The sequence below is a fragment of the Sabethes cyaneus genome, chromosome 2 (genome assembly GCF_943734655.1).
Source record: "Sabethes cyaneus chromosome 2, idSabCyanKW18_F2, whole genome shotgun sequence".
Taxonomy (NCBI): domain Eukaryota; kingdom Metazoa; phylum Arthropoda; class Insecta; order Diptera; family Culicidae; genus Sabethes; species Sabethes cyaneus.
In genome coordinates this window covers 78,828,829-78,849,250 of record NC_071354.1, presented here as the reverse complement: position 1 = coordinate 78,849,250, position 20,422 = coordinate 78,828,829, and the positions used below count along the sequence as shown (strand labels likewise).

At 40.4% G+C, this 20,422-nt stretch overlaps 3 protein-coding genes across 3 annotated transcripts; 1 reads left to right on the top strand and 2 right to left on the bottom strand.

Annotated features, from left to right (window-relative positions):
- Positions 1 to 1,791: 1,791 nt before the first annotated feature.
- On the bottom strand, positions 1,792 to 4,752 carry LOC128735623 (uncharacterized). Its single transcript, XM_053830108.1, has 9 exons — positions 4,679 to 4,752; positions 4,423 to 4,618; positions 4,212 to 4,371; positions 3,782 to 4,147; positions 3,608 to 3,719; positions 3,265 to 3,549; positions 2,997 to 3,207; positions 2,473 to 2,937; positions 1,792 to 1,848 (listed from the first exon to the last, which is right to left on the bottom strand). The coding sequence occupies exons 1-9, from the start codon at positions 4,750 to 4,752 to the stop codon at positions 1,792 to 1,794; spliced, it is 1,926 nt and encodes a 641-aa protein (XP_053686083.1).
- Positions 4,753 to 7,518: 2,766 nt separating this feature from the next.
- LOC128735622 (uncharacterized) lies at positions 7,519 to 17,226 on the top strand. Its single transcript, XM_053830106.1, has 9 exons — positions 7,519 to 7,592; positions 7,653 to 7,848; positions 7,898 to 8,057; positions 8,113 to 8,478; positions 8,552 to 8,663; positions 8,718 to 9,002; positions 9,060 to 9,270; positions 9,325 to 9,811; positions 17,093 to 17,226. The coding sequence occupies exons 1-9, from the start codon at positions 7,519 to 7,521 to the stop codon at positions 17,224 to 17,226; spliced, it is 2,025 nt and encodes a 674-aa protein (XP_053686081.1).
- Positions 17,227 to 17,549: 323 nt separating this feature from the next.
- LOC128738347 (uncharacterized) lies at positions 17,550 to 20,021 on the bottom strand. Its single transcript, XM_053833400.1, has 7 exons — positions 19,698 to 20,021; positions 19,511 to 19,639; positions 19,323 to 19,453; positions 19,111 to 19,260; positions 18,948 to 19,050; positions 18,262 to 18,789; positions 17,550 to 18,203 (listed from the first exon to the last, which is right to left on the bottom strand). Exons 1-7 carry the CDS (start codon positions 20,019 to 20,021, stop codon positions 17,550 to 17,552), a joined length of 2,019 nt encoding a protein of 672 aa, XP_053689375.1.
- Between the last annotated feature and the right edge of the window lie 401 nt (positions 20,022 to 20,422).

Here is a 20,422-nt window from a genome sequence, read left to right as displayed (position 1 = left end):
CTGTATCTATAATACATATAGCGACGTCAATGACCGAACTATGTCTAGAGAACTTTCAGAAATCAATGTATTTGACGAGGGCTACCCCTCATTGAGCTGGGCTGTAAGAGTCAATAGGATCGTAACAACTGGCCCTGCAAATGTCCTGTATTCTAACAGCTGGCTGCGAAGTCTGTCTGTGTGTAAAAACAAAAGGTCGCTTTGCTATACGGGAGAAACCATTTCGGCGGCCTTCGATTCCTAGAAGATCACCGGGAAACCATTACCACCGGACTGCCAAAGCTGCTGACTCAAATTCGGTTGAAGCTGATGATTTTGACGTTGACGTTTATGGAGACTGGTTTGACAACAACGGAGTCAGCACAGGACCATGATCATGGGGCTGGTCATGCCGCGGAAAAGACATTGATTACTGTGTTATAGAAGCTTGTGAAGTTCTAGACGATTGTGAAGAAGCTGGTTCGGATGTTAGAGTAGCTGAACCAGGAACACAGACTAGATTCAAGGCAAGTTCCAGGTTTCAAGTAGAACATCCATAGGTAGCTTCTGTGCGCAATTGCTGACAGGATTCGCGACGTGTCCGGCCCACCGGAGTCTCCCAGATTTCACCAGATGTATGATGCGAATTTTTCCAAATATTGGATGCAACTCTTGGTTAATAAGCCAGTTTCCGCTTTCCGTTTGTACTTCGTCAAATACAGTCAGCAACACCTTTCGTTCAAATGGGGTAAGTGCACGTTAGTCTTCCGTAAGCAAAGTTACAATGTCAAGTCCATAGAGGATTACCGGCATTTTGTACATCGTCAGCTTTGTGCGGTGGCGTATGCTCCTTGACCACAGTGTCTTGCAAAGGGAAAAGAAGCCCCGGATTCCAGCTTGAATGCGTCGTTGAATCTTCTTACTCATATCATTGTCGGCGGTGACTAGAGATCCCAAATACATGAACTCAGAAACCACTTCCAACTCATCGCCGTCAATAATCACCGTCCGTGAAAGGCGAACGTTGTTTTCTCTGGAGCCTCTTCCTACCATTTATTTAATTTTCGACACATTGATTTGCAACCCAATCCTCCTAACCTCCGTTTTAAGTCTAGCGTAGATTGCCTCCGATGTTCTTACGCTTCCGTTCGGCCTTCTTCTGTAATATAACCATCGAGATACCCTTTTAAGAACTGCGTCCAACTGTCGGCTACCTCGCGCTTTTTGGTGAAAAAGTTAACCTTATCGTTTCTACGCATATCAGGCTTCGGTGTGTATTCTATACGAGATCGGTTCTCCATTCCGTAGAACTTGCGTGTCTCGTTAGGCCGCAAAAATTTGTTCTAGCTCTTCACGATCTCTGTCCTCCTTCTGGCACTTTTTCCTCCTCAGGATAGTTTTCAACTTATTCCACGCTCGTCGATACTTGGCAAAATTCTTCCTCGTGGCAATGCTTGGATAGTTTTTTCAAGCTCTTGTTTTCCTCTGCATGCCTTGTTGGCATTCTCCGTCAAACCAATCATTTCGTGCACTCGAGGTTTCTTCACCTAGCACTCCAGTTGCGGCATCATTTACGGCCGAGCATATCCTGCTCCATCAATCTTTGAGGATTGAAGTACCTAGCTCCACAGAGGAAGGTAGAGCTTCATCCAGTACACGCGCACAGTCCTCGGTAAGTTGTGAGTTGCCTAATTGCGGAATCTTTCACCAAGGAGGGCTGCTTTGTCGCGAGGTATATACCGTCTATAGTTTTGAGAGCACATGTACTGTTACTAGGTAATGGTAATCATACTGCTGTTGTCGGAGAAGAAGCTAGTTCAATTGCTGATGATACTGCATCTGCCATTGTTGTTGCATCATGTGCATCATCTGTGTGAAGAGGTTATCGGTGGATTTATGCTACTGTTTTTGATGGTGTCGAGGGGATACACACGTCAGTTGCTGCTGTGCTGTTGAGGGACATTTCTGAGATATCCTAGATAGGTATTCTGATGTTGTTGCTGTTGCTACTGGATCCGCTGAGGGGTCACATCCTGAAGTTGCTGCTTACTGTTTTCCTGTGGAAATGACATCTTTTTCCTTTGTATGTTGCCTGGGGGTGACGAAATATTAGTTATTTTTCTCGCTCACTGGCACTCGCGAAACCCAAAACACAAATAATTGTAATTACTTGGAACTAACTGTAACTAATTGAAAACTTCGAGTAATGCAGTCAGAAATGATTGACGGAATAAAGACCTCGGATATGTTAAGCTCTTTTGGAATGTTGCTAGACAAATTTCTTGTGTATGAGAACTGATATGATATATATTTCTGTGCCCTATCAATCTTCCTTAAAAGAGTGCTCACAATCTTCTATACATTCGTTAACATAGGATTGACTTTAAAATTCGATACATTTTGTCATGCACACCATAGGCCTGAAGTTTTTGTTTATGGTCGTAATTTAAATTCCATTTTTAAAATTTTACGCTCTAAGTTGTGCCAGCATACTTCCAGAAGAAATATGACGAAGGATGCCGACAATCCGTATAGCAGTACAAACAGTGAACCCACCACATGTTGTACGGTAAGCGGGGTTACGACCTCTTGCGCACGATCCCCTTGAGCGCTTTGTTCTAGCGCCTGCTGGATGTAAAGGCTTGTATACTTTCGAACCGCTTGACGTTCCCAAACAATGACGAATCCATGCTGTATTGCTTCCAGGCTGAACTTGTTGAAATATTCCATCAATGGCCATCCGCGTTTGGAGTAACCAACCGTGTAGGCAAAATAGAGATATTCCTTCATCATATCGAATGTGGCAACATTTTCAGCCCGAACCCCGTTGCTGTAGGCATAATGTCCGCCATTCAGTAGTTCGATTCCGAGCGCGTAATCACCGAGCAATGAACGGCGGAACAATTCGTCCTCGTCGGGTATTTCATCAAATCTATTCACTACCTGTTGAATGTCATACTGTACAGGAATACCTCAACATTAAAATTGCAAACTTTCCAGCGTATCAAACTCTTTACCGTTTCAACTCCGATCAAAATGAGAATCCATGCAAATGCAGGTGCTCCCCAGCGAAAGGGACTCTGTACGTAATCGTGGATAGTAGTTATCGATTTTTCGTACTGGGGTACGGTTAAAACACTGGCCAAGCCACCAGCATAGGAATTGCTCAGGACAACTCCAGAGAGCAAGATAAATGATATCAGCACGCGATACGATGATGAAACCGAACTGCAAAATTTGAAAGATTCAATAATAGTATTTTGGATTGTAGTCATTTTAGTTTACTTGGGAAATATGCCCTGATCGAGATAGATGGAGATCATGTCGAATATTGACTTCTCGACTGGTGGTTGAACTGTTTCTTTGTCGTGGTTGTGCTTCAAATTCAAGCTGGTAATAAGATGATGGATTGCCGTCATTATTATTAGCATCATGAAAATCGAAACCCATAGCGTTTTAGAAAATGGATAAATAACAGTTAGAAACATTGGACGGAGCTTTGCTTTAGGAACCAGCAGACTAACGGCAGATTTGGCGATATAAGTACTTCCGTCTAGGAGATCAAAGTACCTGCAAAAGTATTTCTAGAACAACTTTAGTCATTAACGTTGATTTATAAACTTCTCACCAATTATAATAATTACTGCAAATCGATAATTCTGTTTGCTGATTATAGGTAGCGTACACTTCACCGTATCCTGTTCCATTATCGTAAATATCACCCCACATGTTTGGACCAACTGAAAAAAGCTTATTAGGTAGGACTACTGACTAGATAGAATATTGAAGTTCAAGTACTCACACGACCAAAGCTTGACAGTACAATTTCGAATCCTACAGAACTCCACCATTAGCGTTCCCTCGAGACCGTCGATAAAATATTCCTTCGATAAATTGGAATTTGCGGCGTCCGCGTTTCCTTGGTTCGCTCCGACATTGGTTATGGTGCAATATGGTACATAGTCAATAACCCCCACGTCCACCGACCTTTCACCAAGGTCAAACAACTTGTCATGGAAAAGAACTCCAGTATGGGAGAATTTATTCTCTACTAGGTCGAACCTATCCACTAGTTGTACTTGAGCTTCGGCAGCATTTGAATAGTTTTGAGTGTAGAAATCGTATTTTTGATTTCCCGAAGGAACTACAAACCACAGGTTTGGGTAAACTTCGGAAAAACAATAGGTACTAAGTTATTACTGAATTTTTCTCTATCAATGTAATCGTCTTACTTTTCAAAGCTTCCCTGGAGACCATGCTATTGTCTAGAACCGTATCGTTCTCATAGAATATCAAAATGTTTTTGTCACGGATCCTTTGCGTGGTAGTTTCTTTCAATTTTAGCTTCAGCTCAATGAAATCCCTCACATCTCGTGTAACGGTAATGTACGACTACGAAATAAACTGGTTCAATCATAAGAAAATTGATCACTCGAAACTCACCTGGCAACCATGCTCGACTGCATCACTTAGGTGCAAGTAATTTTCATCCTCTTTGGTTTCAATCCACATGACTGGAGATTGATTTGGTCCTGCAATTGCTGCATCTACTGCTGCCAGGAAAGTGCAGTACTGATCGCATTCCCGCTGTTCATTGGTGCTAATCCGATCATAATAGATTACAGTACAATAACTATTACTGGAAATATACGTAAAAACTGGACATTTTTAACTATTAGTTGTCCCGAAATTCTGATACCAATCTATTGATTTATTACCCAGGTACTGCAGGAGTTTTACCAGATTGGTTTGCTCCTTAACTGCCTCTATCATTTTTCTGCAAAGGCAGTTTACAAGGAAATGCAAACCGATAGTCATTTGCGAAACATTTATAGTCCTTTAAAGGTTGCATATTCTGTGTATGGATATTCTCTCAAAATCCCAACAATCGCATACAGTGTGCAATTTCTGCTCAGTAAACTCGACTACTAATACAGTAATTGGGCCCCTAATCGCCCAATTACTGTATTAATAGTCGAGTTTACTGAGCAGAAATTGCGCATGACTAACCACTGTATGTGATTGTTGAGATTTCCAAAGGATATACATACACAAAATATGCATAGAAATATAGAAATATAAATATTTCGCGATTGAATTTTACATATCTTTGGAAAAGTTACGATTTAGCTAAACTTTTATAGAACTTATTGAACCATTATGCATTGATCGTGTATTGCTTCTACTGTCACTAAAGTTTTGAAACTTTTATTAACTTGATTTTTATCAGACAATGTTGAAAATTTAAAGGATGTATTAAGAAGTAGGATTGCAGAACAATCCTCGTCATCAATATTTTACAAACGGAAAAAGGGGGAAAACAAGACAGGAAAGGGAGATCGGAACAGAATACAGTAGAGAAACTAATAAGAAAAGGAAAGAGATAGAAAGAGAGAGAGAGAGAGAGAGAATTTGATGGGAAAATAGGACAGAAAAAGAACAAAAGAAACCAGGAAAACCGGACCAAAGAAAAAGGTAAAACGGAAGAGAAGAAGCCAAAAAGCGGGAAAGCGGATGGTAAAAGGAGTTACAAGTAAATTGAACGAGACAGAAGAATAAATAATAAAAAATAACCGGGACAACTAAAAAAAATGTGTGCACAAGAGTTTTGACTGGGAAAACTTGGTTTTAGGTTTATCGAATCCTTGGAAGTTTCTTAAAATTGAATGCTCTATCGTCTGGTAGAATTTAAATTTTATTTAATCCCCATAAAAGTGAAATGAAACAATTATTTTTTTTTATTTACAATATAACACATTGATGTGTTCTGCAAAGTTTTAGAGCATATTATTATAAGAAATTTTGCTGAATACAGTAACCTTCTAACTCTTCAGCGAAGATAGAAAAATCTTTTTTATTGTATATGAATTTGTAAAATCAGTTTAGCAAAACTTTTTTTGGCTCTTTTCGTAATTGTTTTATGACTTTTTCATGTATTACAAAGTTGTACAAATAGTAAAAATACACAACTTTGCTCAATACAGTATACCTTTATGTTTGCTTGTTTAGGAACTGTAGAATTTTGATTATAAAAAAATACCCTAATTTTGACCCCGAATTACTCGTCTACCAACAGACGGATACATTTTAAACATTTTACATTTCTTGGGTATTTTTCAAATAGACCTATGCTTTTTTGTACAAACACTTCCATCAATAGTGTTATGTCGGCGTATTAGTTGCCGACAATTAGATAAAAGAAGAAGTATACCACAATAGATCAAAATAATGATCGCAGTGGTCAAATCTTCCGACAAAAAAATGCTTTTTTGTACAAAATAAACCGAAAATTTAACCTGTTTTGGCCACAGCCTGAATCGAAATATTGGGTTGTGCTTGAATGCGCAACTGCCATGCTGGCATTCGTCGGGTCTGTAATGCCGCGTTTCCTACCGCTGTCATCATTCCGTTTGGTAGTGTGACGCTTCTTGAACGTCTAATTGTTTGGGATACGGTTGAGTGTTCGATTCTGTGCAGGTTAGTGCTCCGTTGATGAGAAGCATTTGGATTTTCGAAGAAAGCGCCCAATGTTTTGTGCACCTCTAACGGGTAAGGCCGTCGCTTTTGGAGCTCCAAGGCCGCATACAAAATTTGTTTTGAATTGACAACATGCAAAATGTGTTCAGTACAGATTTCTTGACATTTTGATATTAATATCACAACATCCTGACTATGCATTCAAAAGTTATCATTTTTCAAAAACAAAAATTCCGAAAAATTTCGAAAATAATTAATGCGCGAATATTTCCTTTTTTACTTTTGATGAAATAGCACATCTAGAACAAAGTGATTGACCTTAAGATTTTTCTATGAGTAAATTTCATGCTTTATATTAATTTTGTAATGTATTTGAATTGAAAAAATATCTGGGTAGAGCGTTAGACATGAAAACCGAAAAAGAGAAATTGGACTTTTTCTAACCTGGCGCTCGTCCAGATAATTATTTTTGCATGAAAATCAGAATTTAAGGTTCTTTTGAGTGTACTTTCATGATAAAACAGTCATTAGCTTGATTGCATCGTTTTTACGATGTTGACCGTTAGAGGGTTAAGTGTCCGGATATTGATGCAGTAAGGTATAAATTATCTGAAATTTGCAGCCTTCATCATTATCTGCTTCGAATTACTGAAGACTGGACGTTAGATATGAAACTTATGCCATCAAAATAAGGAATAAATAGTGAAATTAAAGAGTTTTAAGTGGCAACAAAACAACGGGCAATCAATGCACAGATAACAGTGCAATTAGTTCTATGCTTCTATTAGTAGCATGCTAATGATTGTTTTACTGAGTCGAAACTAATTGGAGCTCTTTCAAAGATATGAAATATTCAACAATACAATCACAATCCCAAATCACCCAATTACTATATTAATAGTCGAGTTTACTGGGTATAAATTGCGTACGCTTATTCACTGGCTGTGATTGTTGTGATTTCCTAAGAATATCCATACACTAAAAAGGAAGCCTAGTAACGAATAAAACTGCGTTACAAGGGGCTATCGGCTTGCATTCTCTGGTAATCTGACTTGCAGTAAAATGATAGAGGCAGTTAAGCAGCAAACCAATCTGGTACAATTCCTGCAGTACCTGGGTAATAAATCAATAGATTGGTATCAGAATTCCGGGATAACTAATAGTTAAAAATGTCCAGTTTTTACGTATATTTCCAGCAACAGTTATTGTACAGTAATCTATTATGATCGGATTAGCACCAATGAGCAGCAAGAATGCGATCAGTACTGCACTTTTCTTGCAGCCGTAGATGCAGCAATTTCCGGGCAAGACCAATCTCCAGTCATGTGGATTGAAACGTCAGAAGATCAAAACTATTTCAATCTGAACAATGCAATTGAACATGGCTGCCAGGTGAGTTCAAGTTTTCACGCTGTTACGATTAAACCAATTTTTTTTGCAGTCGTACATTACCGTTACTCGAGATGTGATGGATTTCATTGAGCTGAAGCTTGAATTGAAGGAAACTACCACGCAAAGGATCCGTGACAAAAATATTTTGATATTCTGCGACAACAATACGCTTCTAGACAATAGCGTGGTCTCCAGGGAAGCTTTGAAAAGTAAGACGATTACAGTCATATCCAAAACTACTTGGTACTCATCGTTTTTCCGCAGTTTACCCAAACCTGTGGTTTGTGATTCCTTCTGGGAACCAGCAGTACGATTTCTACACTCAAAACTATTCAAATGCTGCCGTAACTCAAGTACAACTAGTGGATAGCTTCGACCTAACGGAGAATAAGTTTTCTCATACTGGAATTCTTTTCCATGATAAGTTATTTGACCTTGGGGGAAGATCGGTGGACGTGGGAGTCACTGACTATGTACCATATTGCACCATAACCAACGTCGAAGCGAACCAAGGAAACGCGGACGCCGTTAATTCAAGTTTATCGAAGGAATATTTTATCGACGGTCTCGAGGGAACGCTAATGGTGGAGTTCTGTAGGATTCGAAATTGTACTGTCAAGCTTTGGTCGTGTGAGTATTTGGCAGCTTCAGTATGCTTTCTTAGTCAGGTGGTCCTACGTCCAACCTTTTGAACTTTTTGCAGTTGGTCCAAATATGTGGGGTGATATTTACGATAATGGAACAGGATACGGTGAGCTTTACGCTACCTATAATAAGCAAACCGAATTATCAATTTGTTGCAATTATTATAATTGGTAAGAAAGTCACGATCGTTGATGATTAAAGCTGCTCTAAAAATACTCTCACAGGTACTTTCATCTTCTGGACGGAAGTACTTATATCGCCAAATCTACTGTTGGTCTGCTGGTTCCTAAAGCAAAGCTCCGTCCAATGTTTCTAACTGTTATTTATCCATTTTCTAAAACGCTATGGGTTTCGATTTTCATGATGCTAATAATAATGACGGCAATCCATCATATTATTACCAGCTTGAATTTGAAGCACAACCACGACAAAGAAACAGTTCAGCCACCAGTTGAGAAGTCAATATTCGACATGATCTCCATCTATCTCGATCAGGGCATATTTCCCAAGTAAGCTAAAATGACAACAACCCAAAATTCTATTACTTGATTTTTCAAATTTTGTAGTTCGGTTTCATCATCGTATCGTGTGTTGATATCATTCATCTTGCTGTCTGGAGTTGTCCTGAGCAATTCCTATGCTGGTGGCTTGGCCAGTGTTTTAACTGTACCCAAGTACGAAAAATCGATAGCTACCATCCACGATTACGTTCAGAGTCCCTTTCGCTGGGGAGCTCCTGCATTGGCATGGATTCTCATCTTGATCGGCGTTGAAACGGTGAAGAATTTACACACAAGTTTCGATTTTAAATGATAAAGTACTCCCTTACAGTATGACATTCAGCAGGTAGTGGAAAGATTTGATGAAACGCCTGATGAGGACGAATTGTTCCGCCGTTCATTGCTCGGTGATTATGCGCTCGGAATCGAACTACTAAATGGCGGAAATTATGCCTACAGCGATGGGGTTCGGGCTGAAAATGTTGCCACATTCGATATGATGAAGGAATATCTCTATTTTGCTTATACGGTTGGTTACTCCAAACGAGGATGGCCACTGATGGAGTATTTCAACAAGTTCAGCCTGGAAGCAATACAGCATGGATTCGTCATTGTTTGGGAACGTCAAGCAGTTCGAAAGTATACAAGCCTTTACATCCAGCAGGCGCTAGAAAAAAGTGCTCAAGGGGATCGTGCGCAAGAGGTCGTAACCCCGCTTACCGTACAACATGTGGTGGGTTCACTGTTTGTACTGCTATTCGGATTGTCGGCATCCTTCGTTATATTTCTTCTGGAAATCTGCTGGCACACGTTGAAACGTAAAATAATTAAAATGAAATTTAAATTACGATCAAGAACAAAAGTTTCAAGCCTACGGTGTGAGTAGTCAGTGTTAAAAAAATGTTTTGAAATTTAAAATCAATCTAATGTAAAAAAAATTATCAGCATTCTCGTAAAAGAAAGGTTGATATGAACCAGAATTTGATATTGTTTGTCAAATAACGTAAAATATGATGTAAATAATTGCATTAGCTTTGAACTACAGGCTCGGAAAAGTAGTTAATAGTATAATCGACACACAAAGTTTCTGCTTTGCAGGTATTCTTTAAGTACTCTGATTGTCGATCAAATAAATACATGTTATACCCTACGATTGCCATTAGAGTTTTGATATTTTTTTGAAACGATGGTTCTACAATTGGATGAAGGGACGGGAAGGGAAATGAAGATGAATGAATGAATGAATGAATGAATGAATGATGAATGAAGAAGGATTTTCTGGGAATGGAGGGGAAAGAGCGGAAAAGAAGGGGGTAATAGGTAGCTACGCTTAACAAGCTGTCGTTGTGACTCCTATCTACCTACGCCTGACCACATTTCAAGGTCATGACTAAAATCACAAGGTTTGGTAAAATTAGACTTTTCGAAATTATTACTATCAATGCATATCTGCATGATATATCACATTTACCGTTACGCATATTGTTTGAGTATTCTTGTTGGTTCGAATGCGGTTTCATTGAATTTGAAATTTGTTTATTATAACATATTATGATAATTGTTTGGGTATGAAATGGGCAGTTTCCCTGGATGGAGGGTGAAAACTAGCTCTGGTTCTCTCAAGCCCCTACCTAGCGCTTCCTCGCAGATCTTACTTAAACGATGACGATCGACGGCCATACCTGACAATCCTTCATGTACATACTGAAGCAGATAATCTGCGAGGTGCCCGTTCCCCAAGGAGGGGCGGCTCCAGCAGCGTCTGTCTCGAAGCAAGCGCTTGAATGTGAAATGGTGTATCCCGCAAGCTATACCTAAGATGACAGCGGGACTCGGAGTGGAGATCGCTGTTATTCAGGAAGTTCGGTGGCAAAATTCCGGGCAGAGTGAGTTCCGTGCAGTATACCATATTGCAGGCACTTCCTCGAAAGACCACATGTACTACAGTGGCGGTAGAAAGGCAGAACATGAAGCCGGTTTCGTAGTGTTGGGCAAGCAAAAGTATCGAGTCGTCCAGTGGAGGTCCGTGCATCACCGAATATGTGTATTGAGAATTAGCGGCAAATTCTTCAACCATAGCCTAATCAACGTATACGAGAAAAGGCTTGAGAGGACCTATGGAGAATACCCAACACATGACGTGAAAATCACCATTAGAGATGCAAACGTGCAGTGCAGATCGTGAGGGAGGAATTTTTCTATTCTGTCACTAGAAGACATAGTCTTCATCTGTCGACCAACGGTCGACGGTGATAACGGTCTAAGGCTCATAATTTTTGCCGCGGCTAGAGGAAAGGTCATATGTAGTACATATTATCCACATCTGAATATTCGGAAATACACCTGCAGGCACCCAAATGGACACTGTAGTTTTTAGATCGAACATGTCTTGATTAACGGTCGATTTCAGATTTCGGATGTCATCGATGTACAGTCTTTTGGGGGGGATGTAACCACTATTTCGTCTGAACACTATTTGCGCAAAGATGTCGAACGGGCGAAGACTGAGAGAGCGCTATGTTTCAACATCTAGCGGTTGACAGGCAGATGGCGTGGCAGCGGAATACGTCGGAAAGCTTAATCAACGAATAGCAAACCAACAGGAAGAAAGAGCCAAATTTATAAGTGGTGTTGCGTAAGCAAACAAGAATGCGACGATTTTCCGGTTTCGTAACCCGACTTTATTGTGTTGTACTGTGTGACTGGGTTATAAAATCCCTTTGGGATGAAATCAATTTAATTGTACATTAGTTTTAAGTCTACATGTAAATTTTAACAAATATGTTCATGTAAATAATTGTAATATATAATATAATTGGTTTTTATATAGTTTGTTCATGAGTTACTCACGTTTAGTGCTCTTTTGTTGCAGCAAATTATAATTAACCGTATGCGTGGTAGATTAGATCTAAATAGTTTTAATTTAGGTTATAGTTTTGTATCATGGGTGCATGTTTTACAATTTACCTGTATGTATTTAGATAAGTATAATAATAGTTTAGCATGAGGAAATCCTTTTAGATTTACTTTAATTTATACTATTTTAGTCACTTTTAAATTAGTAATAAGGAACAAATTAGGATTTGAGTAAAATTTTCACCGCACTTACTCCACATGTACTGCTTGCGATTAGAGAAAGAAAATGACGGTCTCAATTGTCCAGATCAGAGGATGACAAGCAGATGACGTTCGGTCGGTCACGGTTGCCAGTCGGCGGAGTATCGGCACTCGCCGCAGGTGTGTGACAAGTGGGTTGTGGTGAAACATCCATGGTGCCATTAAAACAACTGCGAAAGTGGTGGTACGCATGAGACTTGTAATGGAGACCGCATTATCAACAAGACCCCTCTGTTAATTTTCCTTATAAAGGCCCTGCGTCAGCATCAGCGACGCTTCTATTTGCAAAGGTGGTAAATTTTTCATGAGTGTTAGTAAGCTCTCCAAAATTCTGTATTAGTGCATGTTCGACTATATTGGCATGGCGGTATGATTATTAGCGCTCACTCACACAGATACATCCAGGGATCATCTTGGCAGGCAGAGCGAGCTACCATCAGTGTCTCCCGATTATTGGCAGAGCTGCCAGTCTTCTAGTTATGGGATCTTCGCTTGTAATAAACACTACTCGGAGCCAAACGGTGTAAACCTACGTGCACCACAACCAATGAGGTTTAAAAAGGTGTGATAGATGAAGACATTTGATGGTATTAGTAGCGAAAAATAAGAAAACGACGTCAAACTACAAAAACAAACCGTGTCGGACAATGGGGTTTGCTTTTGGAGTTTGACGTCACGCTTCCTCGTGATTGGTCGTTTTACGATTCCACTCACACCATGATGAAATTTCTTCATTGCACTAACACCACTTAACCAACTTTGCCACACCTGTATATATCACATTGCATCGCAACAGGTTCTTTTAAAAATTGACGCAGTTTCGTCGCTACGTTCTGACACGCCACCAAAGTAAGCAAACACTCGAACAGCGAGCTTTGGTTTCGGGTTGCACCTCGTGGGCACCGTGCCAGCGAACCCACACGCTTTCGTTCTTCGTTATTTTCTATCTGGTAGGTAACACGAAAAGAAAAGGAAACAAGAACGAATAAGGTGCACGCGTGTTCGGCAGCCGTTCTTTATTTGGGTGCCACACGGTTGTGTTCCAAACACCGCACCAAACGGAAGAAGTTGACACCGACATGCGGTTTGACGTTCGTTTCTGACAAGAGTTGGAAAAGTACACCTAAACCGAGTGCGTGCTAATTATGATCGGAGCAGAAACTTTGAGCACCGCAACCGGTGCGTTGCGTACATTCACAAGTCTGAAGGTAAGTGTGACGAACGAGAAGAATCAAACCAGGAGTAGCATTCTCACTGCAGTTCCACGCCAAAACAGAGAAAGGTAGAGTCTAGACACAGAACAGAAGTGGAAGTTAAAATCCAAACACGTACATGCTACTTTCTACAGATACTAGCGAACCTGGCGGTGGCGAGTCACTTTTTTCCACGAAAACACTCGAACGCTTACGAATGCACACGAAAGTATGTGAAAGCTGCTATGCGATTGGCAGCGAGTGTTCTGCTTATATTGCTGTTGTTTGCTTCTATGCGAAAACCTTCCCAAAGAAAAATAAAAACAAAAAAGACTCTTGAGAAGTGGATTTTGCGGTCTCCTTTTGTCCAGCGCCTCTATGGTTCAAAGGTACAAGTACCAGCGAACCACATGCCCTGGAGGGTGTTGTGGGTTCGAATCCGGTTATAATCTCAGATTACAGCTTGGTTCGACTCATGCACCTTCCACACACTTAAACGATTCGGTAAAATTTACCGAAATCTAAACAGCTGAACGTTCGGTAATATTTTTTATTGCACCAAACATTACTAATGATCTGTAAACGTCGATTGGCACCATCGAAATTTTTACCGAACGTTCAGCTGTTTAGAATTCGGTAAAATTTTACCGAATTCGGTGCTTTTTGTTAAGTGTGCAGCATTGGACAAAAGGTAGGAGTCAAAATGACTACTTGTCAAGCATAGCTACCAATACCCCCCCCCTTCCTTTCCGCTCTTCCCCCTCCTTCATCAAAAATTTTCATTTCTTTCCCCTACCGTCCCTTCATCAATTGTAGAACCATCGTTTCAATAAAATATTAATATATGTATGACCTCATTCCAAGGTCAAGACTAAAATCTTGAGATTAGTCTGTTACCAGTTTTAATCGCCGAATCGTTCGGACTTCCACTTCTGTTCTGTGGTCTAGAGCTACAGAAAAAAGAACTCACCGTCTAAAAAGATGCGAATACGACGAGTACGTGCTTGGCGGCGCAGAAGAGAGATTCGCCAGCATCGACACGGAATTTTTACAAAACGATGAGGTTCAGGAATTTTACCTTGCCTGGGATGTACAATGCTAGTTTTGACAGTCTGCTTACTGACAAAAATGGCGGTAGTAGCCAGGGTAGCCAGAAGGGAGCACTTTCACTCGCTGTTGAATGGAGTGGTAAACACGGAAATCAGCAGGATAAGAATTGTAAGCGATGGACAAGCTGTGTGGCCACTAACACATGAGGTGGTTAACCGTTATGTGTGCGACAAAAAAAACACCTTTAGCAGGGCGACAAGGGTACCCGGGTACCCAAAATTGATATTGTTATAACATCAACAATTTTAAACCGATTTCGACGAAATAGGTGTCATTTGATTCGTTTATTTATCTAGTTTTGAATCATTTGGCCATTTGGCCACTAAAAGATATACGGGGCCCGAAAATCCGGAATTCCGACAGAGTGTCCGCTGTGAGGAAGAGAAATGATTGTATTGCAGGAAAATCAGTCATGCGGATATAAAAACTCTAAAAATTCATACAATGTACTATTTCATATAATGAGATGAATCAGGTTGGCCATTCCGGAGTAGGTTCCTGTGGGGTCATGGGTGACCAGTCCAGGATTGGAGGTAAAACCTAGCAATATGGGTATCAAAGTTCTTGGAATTAGTTCGGTAGGTGATATTTTTTACATTTCGATGTATTTTGATTGGTTATTTCGAAAATGGTTTCTACGGGGTCACAGATGATACCGCAGGATTCAAGATAATGCTTAGCATTATCAGAACCGTTCAAAACGTAGAACCATCCGTTATACATTTGGAACCAGTTCCGAAGTTATCAATCAGTACTAAACTGACCATTTCAGTTCAAAACATCTAAAAGATCCGCTAAACCAACTCTAATATTGGATTAGGCACCCAACTCGCCATCTGTATCCCTACAGGAACCAAATTCTGGAGTGGCCAATGCGATCTAAAGTCACCAATTTATATAATTAGATGAAAAAAGGGTCCACAGTGTCAAGTTCAAAACTAATAGGTTTACTGAAAGCTGATATTCTTTCAAAACATGCGGCTTCCCACGTTTTACCGGATGTTGCTCCGGAATTACCGATTCCCGGGAACTACTTGTCATTTGATGGCCAAACGTTTTATCTAATCAAAACTAGATAAATGTACGAATCAAATGCCACCGGTTTCATCCAAATCGGTTCAACATAACTAAAGTTATGAAGATAGCAAATCATGGGTACCCGGGTACCCTTGTCGCCCTCCTACGTAATAAAAAAATTCAAGTGACTCTCATTGCTAAACCCCTTTATGGATATGCACCAAAAAAACCTCAATTACTTAAGTTCAACGAGTTTTACGATGTCGCAAAATTTCAATGACGTATGTTTTAAATTGAATGAGTTATAACTATTTTAAAACTGAAAAGGTACCCGGGTACCCTGTCGCACACATAACGGTTAAAAAGGCAATCAGTGTATCAATAAAAGAAATGGCTGCTGGAAGGACGGTATCCCTGCTGTACTTCAAATAGTTGAAAGCGAGCAGCTGTGTGAAGCAATCCACCAGATTATTTTCAGTATTTGGGAGGAGGCACATATTTGTCCTATTTTTAAAAAAAGACATCAACTCGAGTGTATACACTATCGAGGCATTACATTGCTCAAATCTGCCTATGAAGTTCTCTCCCGTACCTTACTTTGTAGACTGAAACCGTTAGCAGAGTCCTTCGTTGGTGTGTACCAAGCCGATTTTCGTGATGGTCATCATCTGTTTATGGACTTTAAGGCGACGTACGATTCAGTCAAATAAACGAGCAGTGACAGGTAATGCTAGAACATGGCTTTCCGATGAAACCAATCAAGTGGGTTCGTGCGTGCGTGCTGGACGGGTCAAAATCATGCGTGAGAATTGCAGATTAGACCTCAGTCATTGGATGGACTGTAGCAAGGGGATGCACTCTAACCTGCTATGCCTTGGAAGGCGTAATACAAACGCAGATGACTATCATCACGAAATCTTGCGTGCTTCTTGGTTTTGTGGATGACGTTGATATCATCGGATTAACTATAAAGCAATGGAAGAGGGTTTTTAAATAGGAAGCAGCTTGATTGGGACTTACCGTTACCACCGCCAAGACGAAGTACATGGTTGCTGAAAAGGAACGTGGGAGCCCAAATGGTGTTGGCGCCGAGGTCCAGCTGGATGGAAAACGATATGAAGTAGCGGAGGTATTCTCATACCTTGGGACGCTCGTGACTTGTAAAAACGATGTAAGACGCGAAGTAAAACGACGAATTGCAGCTGCGAATCGGGCTTTCTACAGAGTACAGATTACGTAGTAAGCTGAAGTCCCGTAGTTTACTAATTCGCACAATACTGGCACTCTACAGAGCACTAATTCTCTTTTTACAGGCTAGTGACCCTTTACGATCATGAAGGGGTGCTTGGAGTTTTTGAGTGTAATACTCTGCGATCAATATTCTGAGAGAAAATGGAAAATGGAGTGTGACGCAGACAAATGAACTACGTCATGAGTTGTATCAAGTATACAACCTAAGTAACGTCGAAGGTTTTATGAGGCTCTTTTGATGGTTTTTATGACCAAAATTGATCACAGATACCATTCTAAAACTGAAAACAACTCAAATTGTTACTTCGGAAATATGCAGATAGTGAAGGTATTTCGGTAAAATGTGGCAGCCTGCGGTGGGCTGGATACATGGATTCCCGACGAAAGAGATACCAAAACTATTTTCAACAGAGTACCAGGAAAAGACCGTAAACTTCGGAGCAGACCCGTACCCGTCGAAGATGATACACATTCAGCTGGAGTTCGAGGGGATTGGAGAACGGCAGCTCAGTAGGATCATTAGTCGTTCGGTGAAGGATCGTTAATGGACCGTCGCCACTAAAGTAAAGTTAGTATGGTAATAGTGGCCTCCACAATCCATCATACTGGCGGATGCATTCTTAGGGTGGACTTTTCTCCGAACTTTCTCGGTGACTATGTACATGCTTTAATTTATTACCATCACAAAAGTTTTCCCAAAAATATTTGTAAGCATCGATTTCGGCTAGTCCGTTACATCAAAGGAAAATAAAAAAATTTCTGTTAGGAAATATAATCGTATAAATTTGCCTCCCGTCGATTTTGCGGTATTCCCAGGAAAGTGAAAAGTTGGTCATTACATCATCGGCCATAACTGCGATCCAATTTTTCAGGGTGCGTTCAAAATATCCTCGAGTTCGTTGCAAACCTCGGTATCTAGAATGTTTATGATATCCAGTAACAGCTGAGCATAACGGTGGTCCTCCTTGGGAAAGACCAGAACACAATGCGCCGCTTCCCGAGCGAGAGTTTCTTTCGATTGGCTCGGTTTCTGAAACTTCCGACGTACTATCTCCAGCCGCATGACATCGATCGAGGCGAGAACACGCGTCCTAACGTTCTGATAGATGATGGTTCGAAATTTCATTAGATTCGTTTCCAGATAGCGCTTCTGTCGCGTAGTAAGATGAATTAGCGGATGATCTTCGGTCGTTATGCGTCGTTCAATATCCGCGGTAACAGTTGACGGAATTTCCAGATCGCTCGATGAACATATCATCTCATTAGAGTCCACAATATGTTCGACTAGAGAGGTAACAGATGTTACCGGAGTCGGAGGTCGATTGCGAGACTTTTTGAACTCTTCCTGCTCAGTCTGAAATTCATCAACAATCTGTACCTCTCCTATAGAAACCCGAGGTCTATCGCTATTAGAGCTGTTGTTGTTCAGAGACGAACGGTGCCATCGACTACTCCACGGACCGCACAAAGATGTAGGTCGACGCTCGGCAGACTGGATTCGCTTTCGCATCTTGACCGCGACCTGTAAATTTCTCAGTTCTGAGTTTCCGCAGGTTATGGAATGAAATTAGAAAAACTACCTGTTCGATCAATTGGCATCCGGCACGAACGACCTGCTCCCTAATTTGTCCCATAATGCCTTGCAAAGCATCGCTGGTATATTTCATAACTTGACGATCAAGCGGAAGTTGTTCCGAGGGCATGCTGGCGAAATCGTTCATCAATTGTCGTGCGGTATCGATTATTTGTGTACTGCTGATCGTTGGGCTGATGGTCGTGTGCATGTGGTAAGCAATGTTGACTGCATGCTCAACGGAAGCACGCGACAACTGCTTCGAAACGTGCGGTTGACGGACTCGGATGTTGTGCCATGCTCTTAGCATTGCTCTCATCAGTGCGGCCTTGGAACGCTTGTTGTACTTACTGGAAAGATTTTGCGTTTTACGGAGGGTAAGCTGTTGTTCGAAAAGTTCCTGTCTCAAGTGCGATTCCATCACCCTCTTTTGGACGTTGGTTTTTGTTTGTTGTAGGAAACTGTTTAAGAGCTTCTGTCGGTTTGCTTCTGCCTCTTGTGCGGAAATGAAGAGTAACTTGTAGCGTTCCTTTTGCTGTTTGGAAGGAAATATTTTTTTTTAATTTAATGTTTTCATAACTCAGTAGTTATGTATGAGAATAAACAGAACAATTAAATAATATAAATTTACTGATATCATCAACCAAATAACCAAATAGAATTATTGGGTAGCTCATTCATACTGTATCGTACCATAATTCGTTTCGATTCTCTAGTTCTCTTTTTAAGAATAGCCATTCGTCTTGTTCTCATTCGGTCCTTTTCTCGAAGTCTTCTCTTTAGTTTCAAACGATAGCTATCAATAAAATAATCCTGTGTAAGCATTAATGCACGAATGAATGATAATGTTCATTACGATTTCCTGGAGGCTTTTAATAATGCGTTATTGTATCGGACCTTCAACGCACGGCTGTGACCATCAAGCATTTTAGATTGTTTTTCCTTTTCACGACACGCTAGAAAGCGCAGCAACTGGCGTTCGTATTTAGCTTTCAACTTCAACGCCCTAAAATATTTAAAAAATATTACTAATGCTAATATAAGAATTAATAGTTTCGACGTGCATACTTTTGCTTTTTTGCTTGCAAAAGTGCATAAGCAATACATCTTTTCTGTTGGCCTTTCCCTTCAAAGTCGTAATATTTCTTGATATGCAGCGCTGCATTTCGATCAAGAAATTGCTTCCACCAGGCACGATCCTTCAAAGCATATTGAGAAATTATTATCATCAGAGGGCGTTAAACTAAAATTCTTACCAGTTTTTGAAACTCTTTACGAATTTCATGTTTGTGAAGTTTCCACAAATAATATCTAAACCGGTTGAACTCCCCTAGTGTGCAGATGACTTCATTTTCATCGTTTATCAAGTTGTGATACTTCAAACCCTACAGTTAAAGTTCATCGAATAAAATATTCAACCTAAAACAAATTATAGTTTCTAACCTCAGTAACTTTCCAATCTCGGAAGTGGCTTTTAAGGTTTTTGTCGTGTAGCTGCATATAGCGATAGGACACATCGTGGCTCAGCGGATCACTTAAGTCGAACCCATAGTCATCCGGTTTGACCCATGGAATTTCTCCGAGATTACCTCGGCTGAAAATCGGTGGATGTATCGGGCATGCCTTTGCCGGTAACTTTTGGTCCAATGGTAGGTTTTCCCACAGTGGCAGTCCTCCGTGTTTTGGTAAAGCTTGCGGAGGCTTGGGAATGACCTGCTGAAGTCTTGAGACGGTTGTGGGCCGCCGAAGTTGCAGGTAGTTTGACATCTTTGCGGGATTCAGTTTTGTAATTGCTATTTTTATTTGGACTCCTACGATCGTGTGGGAAGAAAATCAAGATTGTAATTATTTATTGGTATTTTGGTGAACCTTTGGGATGTAGCATTAGCTGAAAACAATAATTAAAATTAAAAATTGAACATTTTGATTTTATGCCATTTGATTTCAGATAGGCAAGTTTATTATTAGTCTATATCATTCAGTTGAACTTACTTTCGATATTCTTTGACCAGAGAAGCATCACGTCGGAACCTGAATTTTCAAATTTTGACTTCATTGTGATTTTATATTCAAGTATTTTGAATCCGAGCTAATGATACGCGCGATTTTATGAGAAGGAGAACCAAACTCGTAAGGGATACACACCGAAACCTGACTTGTTTAGCGAC